Below are 18,905 nucleotides of genomic sequence, written 5' to 3'. Positions count from 1 at the left end.
CTCTATTGATTCCTCAGAATGGAAAAGAGAAAGAATATGAAGAGGAAGAACATCTCTACCCTGCAAAGAAAAACTTCATCTCTGTCCACACACGACCTTACATAGGCAGCCTGTCAGATTCCCCATACTCCATTATACCGCAACAAATTGTAAATTATTTCAGCCATGTTTTTGCCTTTTTCTCCTCAAAAACCTTCTCAGTTTAATATTATTAATGATGCACTTCTTTGGTGTGTAAAACCCAAGGTGATTCCAGCAAAGAGCACTGGATGCATCCACGTGTCTTTCACCCCTTTTAATCTTTCTGAGTCCCAATGTGAGTCCAGATGTGTGGGTGTGGCATGTGGTTTCCTGAACCTGAACTCAGAGGTAACAATCCAAGTTCACAACAAACACAGAATCATAAAAGAGACCAAATATTCAAAGGGTTGATGTGTTTCTGTGTATGTTACAGAAGGCAGTTTGCATCCCAGGTAAAGTCAGAAGGGATTTGGCTTTGGATTTACAGCCTGTCAAATTGGATCTGCTAGGAACCATTAAGCCGGCGGTGTAAGCAATTACCTTCACACTATTTATACCCCATATCCCTCATGCATCTTGCTCAATTTATGTTTCCTAAATTAAAATAAGCTGATGTTAGGCAAAACACAAGCTCAGGGATGGGCTGATCAGGCTGCAAATCTTTTTCTTGGATCTCCTTTTGCTTGTAGGCTTTTGGTGCAGATGGAGGAGGACAGCGAGACACTGGAGTTTAATGCCTCCGCTGGTGATTTACTGAGGGTTGAGTCAGACAATGAGGTTGGGAATCATTAGCACATACAAGACATACTGATTTTAAGGGTATTAAGTATTTCTGAGCTCATGTTGGGCCTTTTTTTTTTGCTGTGTTGTGCAGGTAGTTGTCAGTGAATTTAGCATTGTAGAGAGCTTTCAACTGAGAAACATTAAAGAGACCCCTCTGCATTTCAAACTTGAGACACAGCCGCCATTTTCAGTTGTGAGGCCTCACTCTGGAGTTTGGACCAGCATCTCAAGTACCAATGGTCTCGATCAACCATTGGTACTTTACCCTCAAAATAGCATGCAGGTTGGTTGTAAAAAAGCCTAGACTATTTTATGAGGGTGTCTTTGTTTGTTTCATCAGTAAGTGTTGCTACTTCTGTGAATTCTAGGTGAAAGTGGCCTTTCACTGTTCTCTCTCACTGCTGGACCTCTTAAACCATACAGAGGAAGACCTCTCTCTTGCAGGGAGTCTGATCCATACTAAAACTGGTCGGAAGAAGCTGAGGTTGCAGCAAAACCTCCTTATCCACCACAGCAACAACAACCTGCAAGTGGGAGACAGCTTCACAACCAAATATTATACTTTACAAAACCTTATTTAGCTTGTGACCTTACCAAATGCATTTCCTGTGTATAGAAAGTGCCATTGTGTGCCTATCTGGAACTGCCTATACTCAGTCTCTCCACTGATTGCCTAACTTTTGGGTTTTGCGATGTTGGAGACAGACAGACCAGGAAAATAAGCCTCTCCTGCCGTGGATCAAACACCTACTGGAAATCACTAATAAGTAAACGCCCTCACAACATTTTGAAAACCAACACATCCCAATAGCAAATGGTTGCTCAACAGTGTTGAAATGTCTAGAAAGTGTAGGATTTTTAATGAAATATTTTCCAAATTTGTAAGAGAAAAGTTTTCCATCCATTTATAGGTGGAACAGTTGACCAGGACACACAGAAATGTGATTCTGGAAGAGTATCAAACTTTGAAATGATAAATATGAAGCAACCTGATACCACCAGTTGATGATTACTGTATGTTTGTTGTTGTTCATTTGCCTTAATCGAGTCTCACTGTGTTTAGAGTCAGATGAAGGAGACCCTCAGGTGTTTGAAGTTGCACCAGACTCTGGGGTTTTCCAATCCAGGGAACTGGTCAGAACCTCCAGCAGCCAGTTTCTGCAGATTAGCTTCACTCCAAGGTAGCAGTCAGTTCTGAAACGTAAAGCATTCCCATTAAACAAACACATAAAAATCATGTTTATTAATCGGTTGCCTTTGTGTCATGTGTTTCAGCAAACAAAAAGAGTTCACGGCTTTGCTGGTTATCGAGTCGCCTCTAGTGAAGACGCCCCTCACTCTTCCGCTCCTGGGAGTCGGATCCTTTGATGAGGACTACATATCGACATATTTTTTGAGTGGCAAAACAGCTGACGATGAAATGGTTTTTGGTGGATTGTAAATATGTGTTTGACAAAAAGTAAACAGACAATTTCTTACTTGCTTTCTGATAAAGACCGAAACTTCCAAGGGAGTTCAATAAAAAAAAATTAAAAATATTTGCTCCACTGAAGCTGCATGGGTTCAGTTATCCACTTAGCATGTTATTTCAGATTAAACTTGACTAGAAGTTATTAATCTGTGCCAAACCTGGGAAGGGTGATCATTTGCTTTGCCAGCCAGAGAGAGAAAAGGACAGGATGTTGAAACTGAAGGAAAGACAGTATCATAAAAGAAAAGTGACGTGCCTGGTTGTTTACTGCAAGTCGCAAATAGGCAACTCGGGAGCCAAATACAGCTACACACCCATAATTACAGGCAATGAAAATTGTAATGAAATGAATGCATGAAGTACAAAACGTGGCGTCAGAGCTCATTAAGTCATAACAGGTTCTTCTCAATTTCTAACAGCATAATTAACTTATTTTTCAGGGACACGTGAGTCGTTTTTCCCTTTAGAGTTAGGGCCAATTTTAAAAGATTAGAACAGCCTATGTCTAAGTTTAAATATTTGGACATACAAATAATTAAACGTAGACATAATTAAACTTAGACATAAACCTAGACAAGCGAGAGTACACACCATGGGGAGATCGGAAAAAATGTCTAAGATCTTTAAGAACATTGTAGCAGTTTATGAGTCTGGTAAGGGACTTAAAGAGGTCTCAGAAGAAATCAGTCATTTCACTATTTTTAAAAATTTATATACAAGTGGACAGCATTCAAACCACTTCCACTATGCCTAGGTCTGACTGTTCTTAAAAATCCCCCTGTGAGCAGATTACAAATTGCTAAAAAAAAAGTCTCCATAGATCTGCAGCAGGCCCCTGCTGATATAATGATATGAGTTTATCAGCAAGAGCAAGCATATCTTCTGTGGGAGACACTGTATACTAGAAGAAAAGTTTTGCTCTCTCCTAGAAAAATTAAGGACAGACTCAAGTTTGCCTGAGAGACAAAGACTGGGGCCTCTAGAAAAGTGTTCTTTGGACAAAAATAGAATTAGACACCAGAACAGAGGACATGTTTGGCATAAAAAATACTACATTCCAGGAACATAATCTGGAATGTTGTTTTAATCTGGAACCATGGATTATGGAACCATGATGCTTCCATATCCATGGATATCCATGGTTTGAGGATGCACCATGAATTCTGTGTCAGAGAGCTCTTGAAGTAAACATGACACCATCTGTAAAAAACTAAAGCTGAATGAAAACTACAGCATGACAAAGACCTAAAACTCTTCAATAAATCCACAAAGGACTGACTGAGAGTTTAGAAACAGAAAGTTCTGGACAAAATCAAAGCACAGACCTTGTTCTGATTAAAATGTTATGTGCATGACTTGAAACAGGCAATGCAATAAACCCTCACTTTTCCTCTGTGAAAAGTGAGCATTGGGGAAAACTTTACATTGGTGTAAGCAACAGGAAGATGTCTAGAAGCAGCATCTTTCTGAAGATATCTCAAAAGGGAAAAGTCTTGTTTCTGTGGGATAGGGTGTCCTGACTTTATTCAGTTAGAAAATGCAATTTTGTTTAAATCTCTTATTAGACATACTGTATATGAAGACAAGACTAGTTTTTGATATTTAGGTCAAGCTAAATCATATATTTTCCCTAGATTAAGTACTAGATTAGACATCAATATGTGAGCATTTGGTGGAAAGAAAATATTTGGTAACTAAACCCTAAATTGGTGAAAGTGATCACTTACACTCGTTCCAGGTGGAAACTTCTTCCCAGAGTCTTGTCTCAAGTTGAAATACAAATTTTACTCATCATTTTGAATTACAAACACCAAGCACAACCCAATACTTTTATTTTTATTATTCAGGGTTCAGGGCTAATTCATACATTAAATTCATCTACACCCATTAAATACATTGGTATATGCATTAGTATCACATTCACCTTTGTCATCTGTACCATTTCAACTTTTATGCTAAGCCCACATTTCTCTATTAAAATTATTCAAGTTGATTGGTCTGATGTAATTTTCTAACCATAAATATTGTGTTTTCATTGGTTGTAAGAAGAAAATCTTCATATTCAACAGAAATAAGGGCCTGAAAGCAACTACAATTAATATAGATAATGTGTTTCAGTTAGTGAACTGAGTTACTGAAATGAATGAACTTTTCAGCGATATATATTTTGGATCAATAAACATCGTTAAAGGCTGCCTCAGCATTTGCTTCCTGAGGTGATCACTAGCCTGCCAAAAGCCTTATCGGTTTTCAGAGATACCAGCTGTACTTTCCCCATGAGGGATAAATTGAGTTTTCCAAGAAGACCTATTTAGCTAAGTATAAAGATAACACAGCTGGAAAGATAAGTGTGTTAACATTTCCCTTTTGCACATTCATCTTCTTATAGATTAGTGGCAAGTTATTTAAATAACACGGTGAATGATGAGTAAAATGTTGTTTCACCTCAATGTTGCACTGCAACTTTGGCATCCACAAAAGCCATCCAAAATGTTGCAGCTGCAGACTAAATTGTATATTTATATATTTACAGAGTTAATGCTACTCATTTGTCGCTCAGATGGAAATGCTTTAGCAGAGAGAAACCATGCAGAACAGACGGCAAAAAGATATTCTTTAATTCTCTGGAGACTTTAGTCCTTTCTGGCTGTTAAGGAATCCCAGGAGATGAAGCAACACGCATTCCTACTTATACAGACACACAGGCAGGCTTGTTTAGTGTAGAACAGCTGCATGATGTGCTTATCTTCAGCGCTGTTGAGCAGCACAGACATCTGCAATGACTCCGAGTCCATAGAGGGATGCAAATGTCCAATTGATATTCACTGCACTCGAGCAGTCCTAAACAGAACAAGGACATGTCTGGTCACAATGGAAAAAAAAAAAAAAAAAACCTGCTGTGTGGAACCAAAGTAAATTGAATGATGCTGAAGCCAAGGAGAGAGTTTAGTAATCCAGACATCAGGTGTTTGTGGTAAAATGAGGATTTAAGACTGCTCGCTTGTTTGGCACTGAAGCCAAACAAATGAGAGCTTATCACACCCAACTGTGTGAAATTGTCATCATCAGAGAGACTGCTGCTCCTCTTTACTCTAAAAAAAACAAGGTATGTGAGAGAGAATGTGACAGTTTGTCTCAAATGCAGCAAAAAGGTACCAAAAATTGCTGAAAAATAAAAAAATAAATATGAATAAATCAATTTGCATTTAAGAAAAAAATACGTATATTACATATTCTCACATAGGTTTTGAAATGTGTTTAGTGTAATTTTGCATGCAGAAACAGTAAAATTACATCAAATTATCTCTTGTGGTACTTCTTCATGTATAAACCTTCTGAAAATCATTAATTGACCAACTTTACAAACAAAAACGTATTAAACACGGCCCCGTTTAAATTACCATTCCTACTAGAATTCCAATAGTGTGATATTTATTTATATGTCTACTTAGTTATCTACTTTATTCTCCAATTATATGTACCAAAAATGGTTCTGTGTATTTATTTATTAATTTATTTATTTTTGCACTGCATTAATGGATTTGGGATGAATTGTGATTTATTAATTATTTGTGTTTTAAAACAGCACTAAAGGTTTTTTTTTTTAGTTATTTTAATGAGTCCTACCTTTGTTACACATAAAAATGGGGTTGTGACATTTGTTTATTAGACAGCGTCAGTAACATATTTTTTATTTTTATTTTTTTACATTGAATACAACAATTCCTAAGCTATTTTTATTTACAGTAATATGACAATACATTCTGTTTAATCATTTGCTATTTTTATTTAGAACCATTAAATAATAAAACAAAGTTTTGTTCAATAAATGGTCCTGGTAATGTGATATTTACTTCAAATTAATAATGATCCGTTTTTCTCAGTTCAGTGATTTTTGTGATGTAAATATAATTTAATAACATTTCAAAGATATTAAAAATCAAAAAAAAAAAAAAGTCCTCAGATTTGCAGTGGGTGAAGAAGTCCATTGGGGGGCAGCACTAGCACCTGTTTGTCTCCGCTGCCTTGGTAACTCACCACCGGAGAGCGTCACCACTTCCCGGAGCTTACGTTGTTGCTGACATCAGAGAGTCGCAGCTCGGATCAGAAACTCGCTTCTTGTGGAGAGTGTGTTGAGACAAGCCGAGCGCGGGTCGGGAAAACTTTACCCCGCATCCCATCGGGTTCCCGGTGCAGTTTGTTCCCCCCTCCCGTTAAACACAGGGACCGACTCTGGATTATGCACCTTTGAGAGGAAGAGGAGCTGTTTCTGCCAAAGTGCTGCTGGCTCGCTGTAATTTCTGCGTGTTGCTGAGCGCAGTTTCCGGATTTTGAGCTGTCGGTTCTTTTTTGGAAAGATTTGCTCTGCAACTTGGGAATTGTCCAGTGTGAATTATAGCCAAGAAGAAAGACATTCACCTTCACAAATCTTGCATCCACATGCGTAACATGGACACACTTGGCCAACAAGGTAAGGGTTTCGTTTTGCTTTACATTACTTTTTTATTGAGCTTTTTCTTTGATCGAAAACGAAATTCCTGGGCACTAAAATAAATGTTATTTCCGATCATTGTTAGTATATGGATTAATGTTTGCACTGGCAGCAGGCTTACAGAGCTTTTCTTCTCGCAACTTGGACAGACTCCAGTTGGTTTCAATGCAATTGTTACTGTGGTGAGTTTGAATTGAGAAAACCCCACAATTATGCTTTACAGACTAAACAAATGTTGTTTTTTTTCTTTTCCTGTTTTTTCATCCTGCTTAGTTTTGCTTTCTGGAAAACGTCAAGATTTTTTTTTTTTTTGCTGCACAGGAAATTTTCTTTCAGTGATATAACCTGGATGACTAGATCATTTTGAACTAATCCTCCCCCCCTCCTATTTTTCTATTTTGTTTTGTCTTGAAAAGTTTGGAACTCGGATTGAGATGTTTTTTGCGTCTGGATAAAAGTAGAATAAGAAAACAAATCTGTAGAAAATTATTATACTTCCAGTCTCTATTTGATATGCTATTATCTAAAAAATGTATCCAGCACCCCTCCATCCGTCTTTCCATCTGTTTCCATTCATCCAAATATAAGAATTCAAAGTGACTAAATTACATGTGATGCTTATATTTAATAGACATGCAACAATTAATTGACCAGTTTTCCAACTGGTGAGGGATCAAGTGTATAAATAATCAGATTTTTAAGAAAACGGTTAAAACATTTAAACTATTTTAACTATGTAAACACATCAGACAACATATACTTCAATGCACTCTGCTTCTTTTCAGTTAAATCTGATCAGGGACTGCTGCTTAAATGAAGATAGTTCTGTAATCACTTGTATTTGTTGGATTCAAAACATCTGGTCAGAATCACGTTTTTTCTCATTTTTATTTTAGATTAGAAAACATTGGTATGGAATTGGTCATTATCGGAATCGGTAGGTCAGACCTCAAAGAAAACCAGAAATTGTATCGACTAGGAAAAGGCTGGTTGGTGAATCTCAAAAAGCAAATTGAATCTGAAAAGGAACAAGGCTGTGAGATGAGACATATACAGTATCATAACATTATTATCATTATTATTATTATTATTTTATTTTATTCTGTATTCAGTTGTTCTTACTGGAAAACGACAAGCTAATCAAAATATACTTTGAAAGTGATATTTTCTAATCCCAACTGTCTTCCTGGTCCAGTTCAGTGTTTGAGCCATCAAAGCAGAAGTATAAGAAATTGTGCTTCAAACCCATGACTGAGGTGATTAATCACTCAGATGATGCAATATACGTATATATTGAAAGAATCAGATGAATTTGGATGGATGAGTTAATCAGCACTATGACATGCCCTAGTTCTCACAACTAGCTCTAAAGCCATAGTTTAGCTGTTTAATGGAAACAGCCCTCAGATATGGCTGCTGTGCCTCTGGTAAAACAATCTGCAGGCCTGATAAAGAGGCTGGATCCCACTTTGGATCCTAGTGAATGCACACGTAGGAACCTAATACTAATGTTTTGATGGGGGCTGATGAAGAAAGAGCTCTAACCGAAGAATTTATTACAGATTTTTGCGTTTTACACGTTAACTTGTTGCAAATGTTGATGAGTAATGGAAAGGGTTGGCTTGGAATGTGTTTTCCTTGTGAAGTGGAGAGCATGGAAATCTGGCATGCAGAGTAAATTGTTGATCTACCAGAGAATTTCTTAGAAAAGAAAAACTCAACTTGCTTCTTAGCTGAGAGGAATAATGTTGTCTTATGCTCCATGATGGTTTGCTAGACGCTCACAGAGCAGACACGTCTGGTCAAAGTTTACCATGAATCATATGGAGGGTATGTTTATGTCCTCATAAAAACTCAGTCAAGTTGTTTCTTACAGAGTTGAGAATGGAATACAAAAAGAAAAACATTTTCCATCCTCTTGTGACAAAGGAATATTTTTTTCTTTTTAAATTTCGTTTTCAGACAGTAGTACTGTAAATAATCTATAAAAAGACAAACAATGGAATTTTGTTTTATTGCAACTGCGAACTTTTATGTGACAAACCAATATTTGTTGGTGGATAATTATCAAATGGAGATATAATAGTACATTCTTTTCAAAATGCCCATCAAAGAGATGGCCCTCCGCTTTGGTTTGAAGTCTCTAAGTCCCTCTAAGAGGGTTTCTTCTAGCTCCATCCGTCTTTCCATTCACTTCCTGCTTCCTGCTGCAGAAAAGCATGTCTACAGGTTGATGCTTCCCCTGCCATGTTTCACTCTGGAAATGGTGTGTGTTCAGTGTGATGTTACTCTTTTGTCATGCAAAGTATTATTACGGTAGGGGAGAAAGTTCCATTTTGCTTCTCGTCAAACTTCTCTTACCTGTTTGCTGGGTTATTTACATGACTCATGTCCAATATGTTATGTGTCCCCTAGTTGACCTATGACAAGCTGCAAAGAGGATTTTTTTTGACATGTCAAAAGACTGTCTCCCTCATGAGCTGTGTTTCACTGCTGCTCCTCCAGAATTATTAGGTTACTTGTCTGATTTTCTGAATTTTGCTCTCCTTTATGTGGATGGGTTTATATTGGTTGTGCAAACTTACTACAACTCTTCCCCTAACTGCAATATTTTTGTATTTAGGGGTATAAGAAGGAGTTGAATACAGATGTAGACAGATATTTATTTGTTTTCTTATAAAACCATTTAGAAACAATGTATTGTTTTCCCTTCACTTCACAGTGAGGCATGACTTTTTTTTTGGCCTAGCGCAAAAAATCCCAGCAAAATAGTGTTGTTTTGTTAATTTTCTGTTCTTTTGCCTTGAAATATCAGTTTATTTGTGTCTTTGACAGCTGGATTAATTTTAGTAATAAGAAGCAGGGGCACAATTATATTCCGGGCTTAGAGATTGTGTGTGATTGTACAACTGCAATGATATCTTTGTTCACTAATAACCATGGTAAATGTAGTGATTTTATTATTTACATTATGATTAAAGAAGAACTGGTCTGGCTCTTGTTCTTCCGGGATTTTGATAAAATGCTCTGGTCTAAACTCTGGTTAACTTGGAGAACTGGATGGGAGTTGCAGCCAAACATCACCCCAATTATATGTTTTTGCATTACTAGTATGCACTGGATTGGAGCGCGTACGTAATATTTTGGTGAAAAATGTTGAGTAAGTTGAACCTTTTTATTGATATAGATCAGTAGAAGATGGCAAGATTAGAAATGGAGAGTGAGTGAATCAGTGGGAACAATCTTTGCCACCAAAAGGCTCAGAAAATGTCCTTAGACCTAACATTCCTAACTGTTTTGTACAGAGATGTAACATTTATGATTTGTTTTCCCTGTAAATTTGTTCACCATTATCAAATGTCATTGCTGCAAAGTCCAAAAATGCAAATGTAATCAAATTTGAACTGAGCTTACTACAGGACAGCATCTTGTCAGAGTGAAAGGGTTCATGGTGCTATGTAGAGTCAGTCTGGGTCTCCTTTCTTTATCTGGGAAAGGGCAGCGAGGTTCCAGCGAGGTCGGCGCTCCAGAAACTCAGAGGAAGTTGTCTCGATTGAGCTTTGTCTGCGAGGCCTGTCTGGATGTTAGGACAATGCCATCAGCAGCAAATGGAGCCCTGAGGCTGCAAGGACAGCCGGATAGACTACACACACTCTGGGTCGTACAATAACACGGAGGACGAGTGTGTCCCCACAGTGCTAAAAAAAACAACAACAAAAAATGCAGCAACTGGACAGGCATTGCAGTCATTTAGAAATACCACAAATTTATTAACACTGCGCTCCAAGGTAATTTTTATGGGCTGTATTTTTACAACCCGTGCCTCTTCCTGTAGCACTGCAGTTTTCAAACACTTTGTTTCGTATGACTGATTCAAGTCTATGAGCTGCGTCTCTGCTCTGCTTGGCTTCATTTGGGTGGAGAAACATAATAAGTAAATGTGCTTGTAATAGCACATCATCTCATAATGGAAAAGACAGCTTACTTTACAGATTGCACAGATTCCCCTTTGCTGTAGAGTTTTGTGAGGAAGGCACTAGGTGGGTTGTGGACAGTTAAAGCAGGGGAATTTGTACATTTGGTTATTTTTAGATCAGCTGATAGTGATTGTAGTTCTCTTTAATTTATCTCAATTCTGAGGATACTTCAGAGTCAGACTGAGATATCTGCATGCAAGATCCAGCCAGGATATTGGACGGACATAGTCAGGGACAATACTTGAGTTGACTGTGGCATTTAAATTCTAGTCAAACAGAACTGAGGAGCCTAAAGTGTGCAAAGAAAATATCCCCACACCCTTATGCCACCACTACCAGCAGCTTGAGCTTCTGCTCCAAGGCAGAATGTGAATTAAAGGATGTCAGCGGCAAATTAGGTGTATCTAATATAGTGGCGGATGAGTGTAAAGCTGAAGTTATCTCGAGAATCTCTCCTGTCATCAGTGAATTTTGTGAAAGTTTTATTTGACTTGTAGATCGTCACCTGGAATCTCGCAGGATTTGTAGGGTCTGAGTAATCTCTTCAGGTGATTGTGGCAAAAAAAGATTAGTAGCCTTGTACGTAGCAGAAATGGTCCAGGTGCTACCCAAGTTAATAAAACGAACTACTTTTCTTAATCTCAAATACATTTTGAAATAATCCAAGGTGTCACAATTGTATTTTACATCATCGTTCATGTGGCATTAGATTTAGAATAATCAGAATAAGATATTTGTCCACTGGACACCATTAGTTTCTGTGACTCACTTCATAATAAGCCATTAATAATGTTGACCCGTTTTGCTCTTACATCATCAAGCCAATTTTGTCTACACAACTGATTTATAATGGATATTTTCTGTTTTTACAGACCACTCTGTTATCGTCGTGAAGTATTTATCATATATGGATGAATAAATTGACTTGCTGTCATTTCATCTGCTAGTTTCTTATTTGCATTAGCACTTCAGGAGGGGTACCAAAGAAGGCATGTTTCAGTCTGTATAAGTGGGAAACTATTAAAAAATATATAGTTGTATTTATAGCAATGTCATTTACACCTTTTGTGCTTCCTGTGACTTCATTTTGAAACACATAGTTGACCTTAGAAACAGAACGTGTGCTTTTTTAAAAACAATTGCCCACTTGGCTTTGCTAAATTCATCGATAGTGAACAAAAACAAATCAGAATTGTGGCTATCTGGTTCTGTCACCTGGTGCTTTTATGTTTTTATGCATCTAATAAGTCATGGTTGTAAGATTAAGAAAAGTTCACACCCAATAATATTTTTTGTTTGGTGATGTTCTTAGTTTTTCTCAACATGTTTAGACTTGACATTTCTGTTTAGACTTGAAACAAAAGTTAGGACCTTACAAACGATGACATCAAAAATTATATGTGGATTTTAAGTCCCAGTGTAAGAGCTTTGGTTTCCTCATTGCAATGACATACATGAGCAAAGCAAAGAGAGGAAGGGTTTGGACACTTAAATTAAAGCTTACACCTCAAACAAAATAAGCTCCTCAGACAAGAATATAAACACTTCGTCTGGCTTATTAGTGAGTGAAAGGACATGCTGTATTGTCCTGCTTCCCAGAATCAGCCTACATACACCTTATGACTCATGTGGGGAAGCCACACGGCAGTCTTGGCCTTCGTTCAGGATGCAGGACACCCCCACCGCTGACCTTTGTGAAAAGAGTAAGTCACTTAAATAGCTACGACTTACTAATTACCCTTCACTTCCTGTACGTTGTGTGATTAAGACAATCAGTGATGTGTCATTAAGTCAAGGGACATTATCTGAAACTTACTGATTCAGAATGCATTTTTACCTGTACTTTTCCCTTCACATATTTGTTAGAGTTTGAATGTTTCTGTTTACTGTCCCTGAAATCCACTGTAATCTTTCCACAATATGTCAAAAATGCATTTTCCGCAGTTGGTTTTTTGCATTAGAGTCTCAAAGCAACAAAAGCTTGAGTAAAAATAATGGTATCATGGTATTTGTAGCAAAAAATGGCATTTTACCAAGTAAGTTATAATGATTTTCATAACAAATCAGGAATAAATATTCTTACTGCTGCTAAAGATTTCAATGTTTCTTATAGTTATATGTCCTTTAATATGTCCATTTTGTTTTTCTGTCTGTTTTTTGACCACAACATAGAATGGAGTCCATGTTTGTAAAAGTTGTATTTAATACACATCTTCAACGATATATCTAAAACATTTGGTATGGTATTGCTGAATCTTAGTTAAGCATTTGACAAAGTTGATCTGAAAAATACTGACAGAACAGCTTTAGATATTAAGGTACTAAATTTGTTCAGATTTTATTTGGAAGACCAGGACTAATTTGTACATACATGTTGTTATGTACTCAGAGATTCACACAAATTCTGTTGGTTTTAGCTTTGTTCCTTTATTTTATTCCTGGCTAATTGTATGAAATATTGTGCCATTTTACTGTTTTGCTCTTTATATGTTATCTCAAGTATAACAACCAAATATAGCCTGTTTTAGTGAGGAATTTGTGGTGTAACTTTAGTTTCTGCAACATGACTGTTCATGTTTTTCGTGGCCAGAAATATTTTCAAAAACCTAAATTTGTCTCTTTTGTCAGAAAGAGAAAAGTGAAGTGTCCTTCCCCTGTCATGTTATGACAACATAAAGTTTTCCAATTTTGAAATTGTAATTTCTTAAAACGCATGCCTTGCTAACTGTGATAAAAAAAACAAGTTTTTGTGTGGGTGTGTGTGGGGGGGGCAGCATATTTGGCATCTTTTCTAATCCAGAACGTACCAATTGCCACAATTCTGCGGACCATCTGCTTTGGCCTTAGCTGGGAGATGGAAGCCCTCTGAGCTCCACAGTGTTTAGATACTTGACCTCAGAAATGTTGATTACTCTGGGACTCCACAACAGTGATGTCAGATATGAGGCCATGCTGCTCAGACCACCAGCTGCTGAGCAGTCTAAAGAAAGAGGGGGTTCCCTTGGAGACCAACGGCAGCATTACAGTGTTTGCTTGGTTGGAGGGTGATGTAAGAGAGCTGTAAGAGCTTAGTGTGTGCTCACAAGCATATACATGCTGACCCGCATAGTCTGGGCTGCACTCTCCCTTCAATCATTGCAACAAAAATAAAACTGCAGTATAAAGTTTAAAGAGTTTAGCTACACTTTTTTTTTTTTTTTTGGCTGGTTCTGAAATTCCAGGGATGTCCTTTTTGATCGGCTTTAGAGTGGTGTTTCGTGCTTTGACGAAAGTGAGAAGCCTTATCCTATTGGCTGATTTTATCCACGAGAAATGTGTCACAATGTTTGCAGGTTTGTTTTACACAGTCCTGTCACTCGGTACGTGTGGCTGCTGAGCAACAAGCACAGGAGGAGCACTATTTAGTATTTGATCTTCAATAAGCAGGGCTGTCACATTGCCCACTTGTGTGGAGAAGTGGGCTGGCGATCAGTGGGCACCTCCAGCTCGGCATCATGCTGTGCAGAGGGCCAAAGCAGATGGACCATCTGGTGACTGGCAGCAGAAGGACAGAGGCTTGCTTGTGTGTGACTGTCTATATGTGTGTGTGTGCATTTCATCGACAGACTGGGCGGCATGGTGTTGGAAGACCACCTGTCATGTTCTTCGTCTCTTTCATGCGTGGTCAGTGGCAGCAGACAAACAAGCACAGGCTAATTCAGATATTCGCAGTGAAGATATCAGATTTCCTTTTCTTTTCGCACTGTGAAACTTGTCATCAGGTGATGTCTTACTTTTCTTTACTATCTTCACTTTGAATCCTGAATCCATTTTGGCCAGTCAAGTGTCATTTCTCATACAATGTTTATTCTTGTAAATTTTTTGGCATTCAAGACATTTAGCCTCTGTGTTTCATCTGTAAATTGCTCTCATGCCCGTTTTTCTTGTAGTTGTGAAAAGTTAATCCAAGAAGAGAAAGGAGAACCATTTTTTTGCCATAAGTATTAGGGACAAGTGGTATTTTCAGTACACAGACTTAGAGGATTCAAAACACTTGAGAAAACCAGCCTATTTTGAGAAGCTGAACATGCCTGTACAAAGTGAAGAACCACTTACCTTTTAGTCATATTTACCAGATAATTTGTCTCTTATCACGTTTTTACCAGCTTTATTTTTTTTTCCAACATTATTCATTACAACAAAATTAATGTAAACTGTAATATAAAGTACAATTTTTACAAGAATGACCAATGACTGCTGGACAAAAGCACCACAACCTTGCAAGGATAGGCGAGTTTAGATAATAGATGCTAATAGATGGATGAATGTCTTTTATTAATGCAGGTAATAAACATCTGTGTGATATGAATTTATGTGTAGTGCATGAATAATTTTGTATGAGAGTTTAGTGCAAAATGGCCAAAACTGTACAAGTATGGCAAGGAGGTCAAATGTCTGCTTCATACGAGTTCACTGAAACGATTGCTCCATACACTGAAAGCCAGAAAACAAGCTTGACTTGTGCAAGGCAAACAAGACAAAACTTTTAAATGCAAAAGTAAGTCGATATTGAAATTATTTGTGTCCCTAGAAAGGGTGCTAAAGCACCTTTTGAGTGATACCTGCCAATTCTACTTGTATGTAGCACAAAACATGGGAACATCACATATTTGACTTGTATTTAGTATCCTGCTATGTCTTACCAAAACAATTAAGATCAAATGTTTATATATATCCTACAGTTCCATCATGCAGTTGCTACAGTTGGCAGTCTTTCTAACGAAATGCCAGAGAATCTGGAGGAGTGGCCAAAGGATGGAGTAACACATGGCGGTTCTCCCCCACTTGTTGCTCTGCATCTGAAATTAGACTAGTTTACTCTACTAGTGTTTGAACAAAAGAAAAATGCAGCTGTTTGGAAATATATTCATCTGTGAACAGTCATGATGAAAACATGAACAGTCACGGATTAAAATCAGGGATCAAAACGAATCATAAGGAAATGTGAAGTGTTTGTAGGTACATGGTACATGAAAGCGCATCGCCAGGCTATTACGTGGGAGAGTGATGCCAGCATTTGGATTATTTACAAATTTCCTTCTGTTTGCTAGTTGGTCCGGTTGAAATTCGACCAGAGAAATCAAGCTCAATGGGACAAATTGTAGAAGAAGCATTGAAGGGAAATGAGGATCTAGTGGAAGGCAATGGCCTGGATAGAGTAAATCCAGTATAGCAAACTGATATTTGCTTTTTATTTCGCCAAACTACTCAGGTAGGAGGAAACTCTGTCTCTGTCTTGGACTGGGTGTTCAAAAATTGGGCATCAGACATTCATGCAGCAACTTAACTTATTTTACTCAAGGGGCCCTAACACTGTGTCTGAAACCACACACATAAGTAGCTGTAATCCTGTGAGTTTAAAAAAAAAAAAAAAACAGCTACCTCTCTGGGCTTTGTCCACCAAACCGGTTCCACAGCTTACCTGCTGCTAGAGCTTACTAAGCGCCAGTTCTTTCTGTGACCTCTGAAGTAAATTTTGGCCATTGCACCAAAAACTGGAGATATCCCAGACAGTCCCAGATGCTGATTTGCTAAAGGAATAAACATCTTATATTAGGAGCTTTTCGCGGGATCATTGGGAAGAGCAGAAGATTGAAACCTTGTCAGTTTCATATTTTAAAATTCCAAAATTTAGTTTGAATATTTTTGGTCAAACTAAACATTTTAAAAACTATAAAACACAATACTACAAAAATGTTGGCTTTGTCACAATGCCGTGGTTCTGACTTGACTCTGGGGTGGTGGAAAAACAAACCAGTTCTTTCTCAGAACCGGTTAAGAACTGGTTCCAACACCAGCACTGGTTAGGAACCGGAACCTCTCTGGTGGGAAAAGAAAACAACAAAAAACACCAGCAGCTCAGTTCTAAAATTCTCATTTTGACTTAATTTAACGAACCTCTGGCCTTTTTCATTGTAAAGTTAGTGCTAACATAAGCAGATGTATTGCCTAGTAATGGCTTTAAAGATTGAATTTCCTCACCGGTATTTGTTCCTGGCCTCAAATATGACATCTTGAATGGAAATTAAAATATATATTTAGATTGGTGTTAGGTCTAAACCTACTCTATTTGCTGTACACAAATATGCAGAAAGCTCCGCTAAGGTAATTGATAGATACTGTAATGGATAACATATGAGCTCATAACCACATTGTTGCACTGTGGAGCAGCTGTTATTTTTTTGTTATTTTTTTCTAAAGTTCCTGTTCCCCTTTTCTATTTCTGCTCTTAAATAACAAACAAATATGTCCCTCAGCATGAGTGAATTGTATCTATGAGGCCTCTCTCATAGGGCACAGTCATTGTCTCCAAGAATAGTAGGCATTTTAGTAAATCTTTTGCTATAACATGTATGAAAGGTATTTGGGTCAAGTAGGGCAGAATGTCAATGATTCAGCATTCTTCCTTTGTCATAAACGAAAAGCTTTGTCTTCAGAGCTAGATAATTCCTCCTATATGTTATGTTCCTTTTTTGGTGTATGTCACCTAATGAGCGCAAAGCTCTGATTTTATTCTTTGAAAGCTTATGCCCTTAACCTGAGGCAGGTTTTTCTCCTGTACTCCCAAAGGCTGCATCATGGGATTTAGGCGGTATGCGGCTCTATCATTAAACAGTAGGAATTCCCTCAATGAGACTCTCTTGCAGTTTTGATAGAGGCAATAAAGATACGTGCGTTACCAGCCAGCATCAAACGCAGCTCTTGGCCGCTGAGTTGTTGTTTTTTCATAAAAGGATATGCCAATCTCAGGAGAGCAGGTTAGAGAAAAGATTAAGTAAATAACACCAGCATTGAGAGCGATTTAGGAAATAAAACCTTTGTGTTGGTACCACCACCTGCGTCCTGTTTAGTCATTGTTTTTGTGTAATCACAGAAATATTATGCAGCTAGCTTAAGGAGAAATGACCCAGTTCACGGATGTTGAAAACCTGTTGTTTTTCTTTGCCTCAGGGTGAAGTCTTCGTTTTCAGAGAGAAGTTGAGCTCTGTGCTCAAGTTCAACAGGGCCACTTCCTGATGATGACAGTAAACATGGGTAAGTTGCATTTGAAAGCAGGTTGCTCTATGTGCGTTCATATAGAAACTTCTACTTCCACACATAAAACACACCCATTCTCTACACTTCCTCTGGCAGGAACAGTACAGATAGGAGCAATTCAAAAAAGGACAAAGTTATAATTTAAAAAAGGGATGTGAGATAAGTAACATTATCATTTGGAAATGTTGGATTTGTACCTTCATTAATCTTTAAACCAGCCACATCTGAAGATTAAGGAACTTGCCTGAAGATTTCTGAAGAATAGCAATCAGCAGTTAAAATATTTGCTTCAGAGCTGTTTCTATCATGATCCTAAACGAATATTGCTTTCTTTCTGCTACAGATGACGGTCTCCAGAATGGACCTGGACAGCACAGGAACACACAAGGTAATGAAGCACTAATGCTTAAATTAGAGAAATGTGGGAAATTTACTTTTTTTATTAACATAGCACATAATATAAATCTGATCATCTAGTAAGATAACATAACAATCTAGTAACAATAACATCTAATAAGCAGTCAAGGAAAGAGAAAATTAAAAAGGGAAACTATAATGACGCATTCCCGCTAATCTTTTAGTCATTACATGATGTAAAACACACTAAAACAAATAAAAATCTTCATTTTCATGTGCTCTGATAAAATTTCCTTCCCTTTTTTATTGTTATTTTATTGCAATATGCATTACTGAAAGCAAAAATACCAAAAATGACTGCGTGTGATTACATAAAGACATTATGTAACAACATGGTGCTCCTTGGCATTGCAAGGAATTACTTCCGGTAACAGGTCTTTGTTGAACATAGCTAAAGGAGCAGATGAAGCTAAGTAGCAGTTTTATGCATCCACCTAACTGTATGCACAATATCTAATTACATCAATATTTAAAAAAAAAGTCATGCAATATGTAGATTCGGTCAAGTTATTGATCAAAAACTGGACTTTTGGGACAAGCCTTGTGCAAACATTGCTTGCACAGCTATTGTTACACACCTACAATTCCCAGCATGACATCAGAGCTATTACTCCTAGTTAAAGATTAACTCTAAACACTTAAACATTACATCCATTAGGTCTTAAAT

At 37.5% G+C, this 18,905-nt stretch overlaps 2 protein-coding genes across 6 annotated transcripts in view; both read left to right on the top strand.

The window, feature by feature from the left end:
• The window catches only part of dlec1 (deleted in lung and esophageal cancer 1), a 29,646-nt gene extending 27,304 nt beyond the window's left edge, over nt 1-2,342 (top strand). For 3 of the 5 annotated variants that reach the window (XM_023326608.1, XM_023326607.1, XM_014476239.2), the window contains 9 exons: nt 18-149; nt 247-369; nt 455-549; nt 711-798; nt 896-1,087; nt 1,173-1,334; nt 1,421-1,571; nt 1,868-1,985; nt 2,080-2,342. In XM_023326608.1, the coding sequence (XP_023182376.1) occupies nt 18-149; nt 247-369; nt 455-549; nt 711-798; nt 896-1,087; nt 1,173-1,334; nt 1,421-1,571; nt 1,868-1,985; nt 2,080-2,245 (1,227 nt within the window). In that variant the 3' untranslated portion in view covers nt 2,246-2,342. Of the gene's footprint in view, nt 1-17; nt 150-246; nt 370-454; nt 550-710; nt 799-895; nt 1,088-1,172; nt 1,335-1,420; nt 1,572-1,867; nt 1,986-2,079 lie in introns of those variants that run through there. The other 2 variants (XM_023326609.1, XM_023326610.1) reach the window with 2 other exon arrangements.
• Nucleotides 2,343-6,366: 4,024 nt separating this feature from the next.
• Nucleotides 6,367-18,905, top strand: part of LOC102228349 (mitogen-activated protein kinase kinase kinase 3-like) — a 41,251-nt gene continuing 28,712 nt past the window's right edge. Inside the window, exons 1-3 of the mRNA XM_014468355.2 lie at nt 6,367-6,746; nt 17,735-17,818; nt 18,165-18,209. Of these exons, the coding sequence (XP_014323841.1) occupies nt 17,800-17,818; nt 18,165-18,209 (64 nt within the window). The 5' untranslated portion in view covers nt 6,367-6,746; nt 17,735-17,799. The remainder of the gene's footprint in view (nt 6,747-17,734; nt 17,819-18,164; nt 18,210-18,905) is intronic.

This window comes from Xiphophorus maculatus, chromosome 21 (assembly GCF_002775205.1).
Source record: "Xiphophorus maculatus strain JP 163 A chromosome 21, X_maculatus-5.0-male, whole genome shotgun sequence".
NCBI classification, from domain to species: Eukaryota; Metazoa; Chordata; class Actinopteri; order Cyprinodontiformes; family Poeciliidae; genus Xiphophorus; species Xiphophorus maculatus.
Note: the sequence above shows the minus strand (reverse complement) of the source record. Positions and strands in the feature narration are given on the sequence as shown.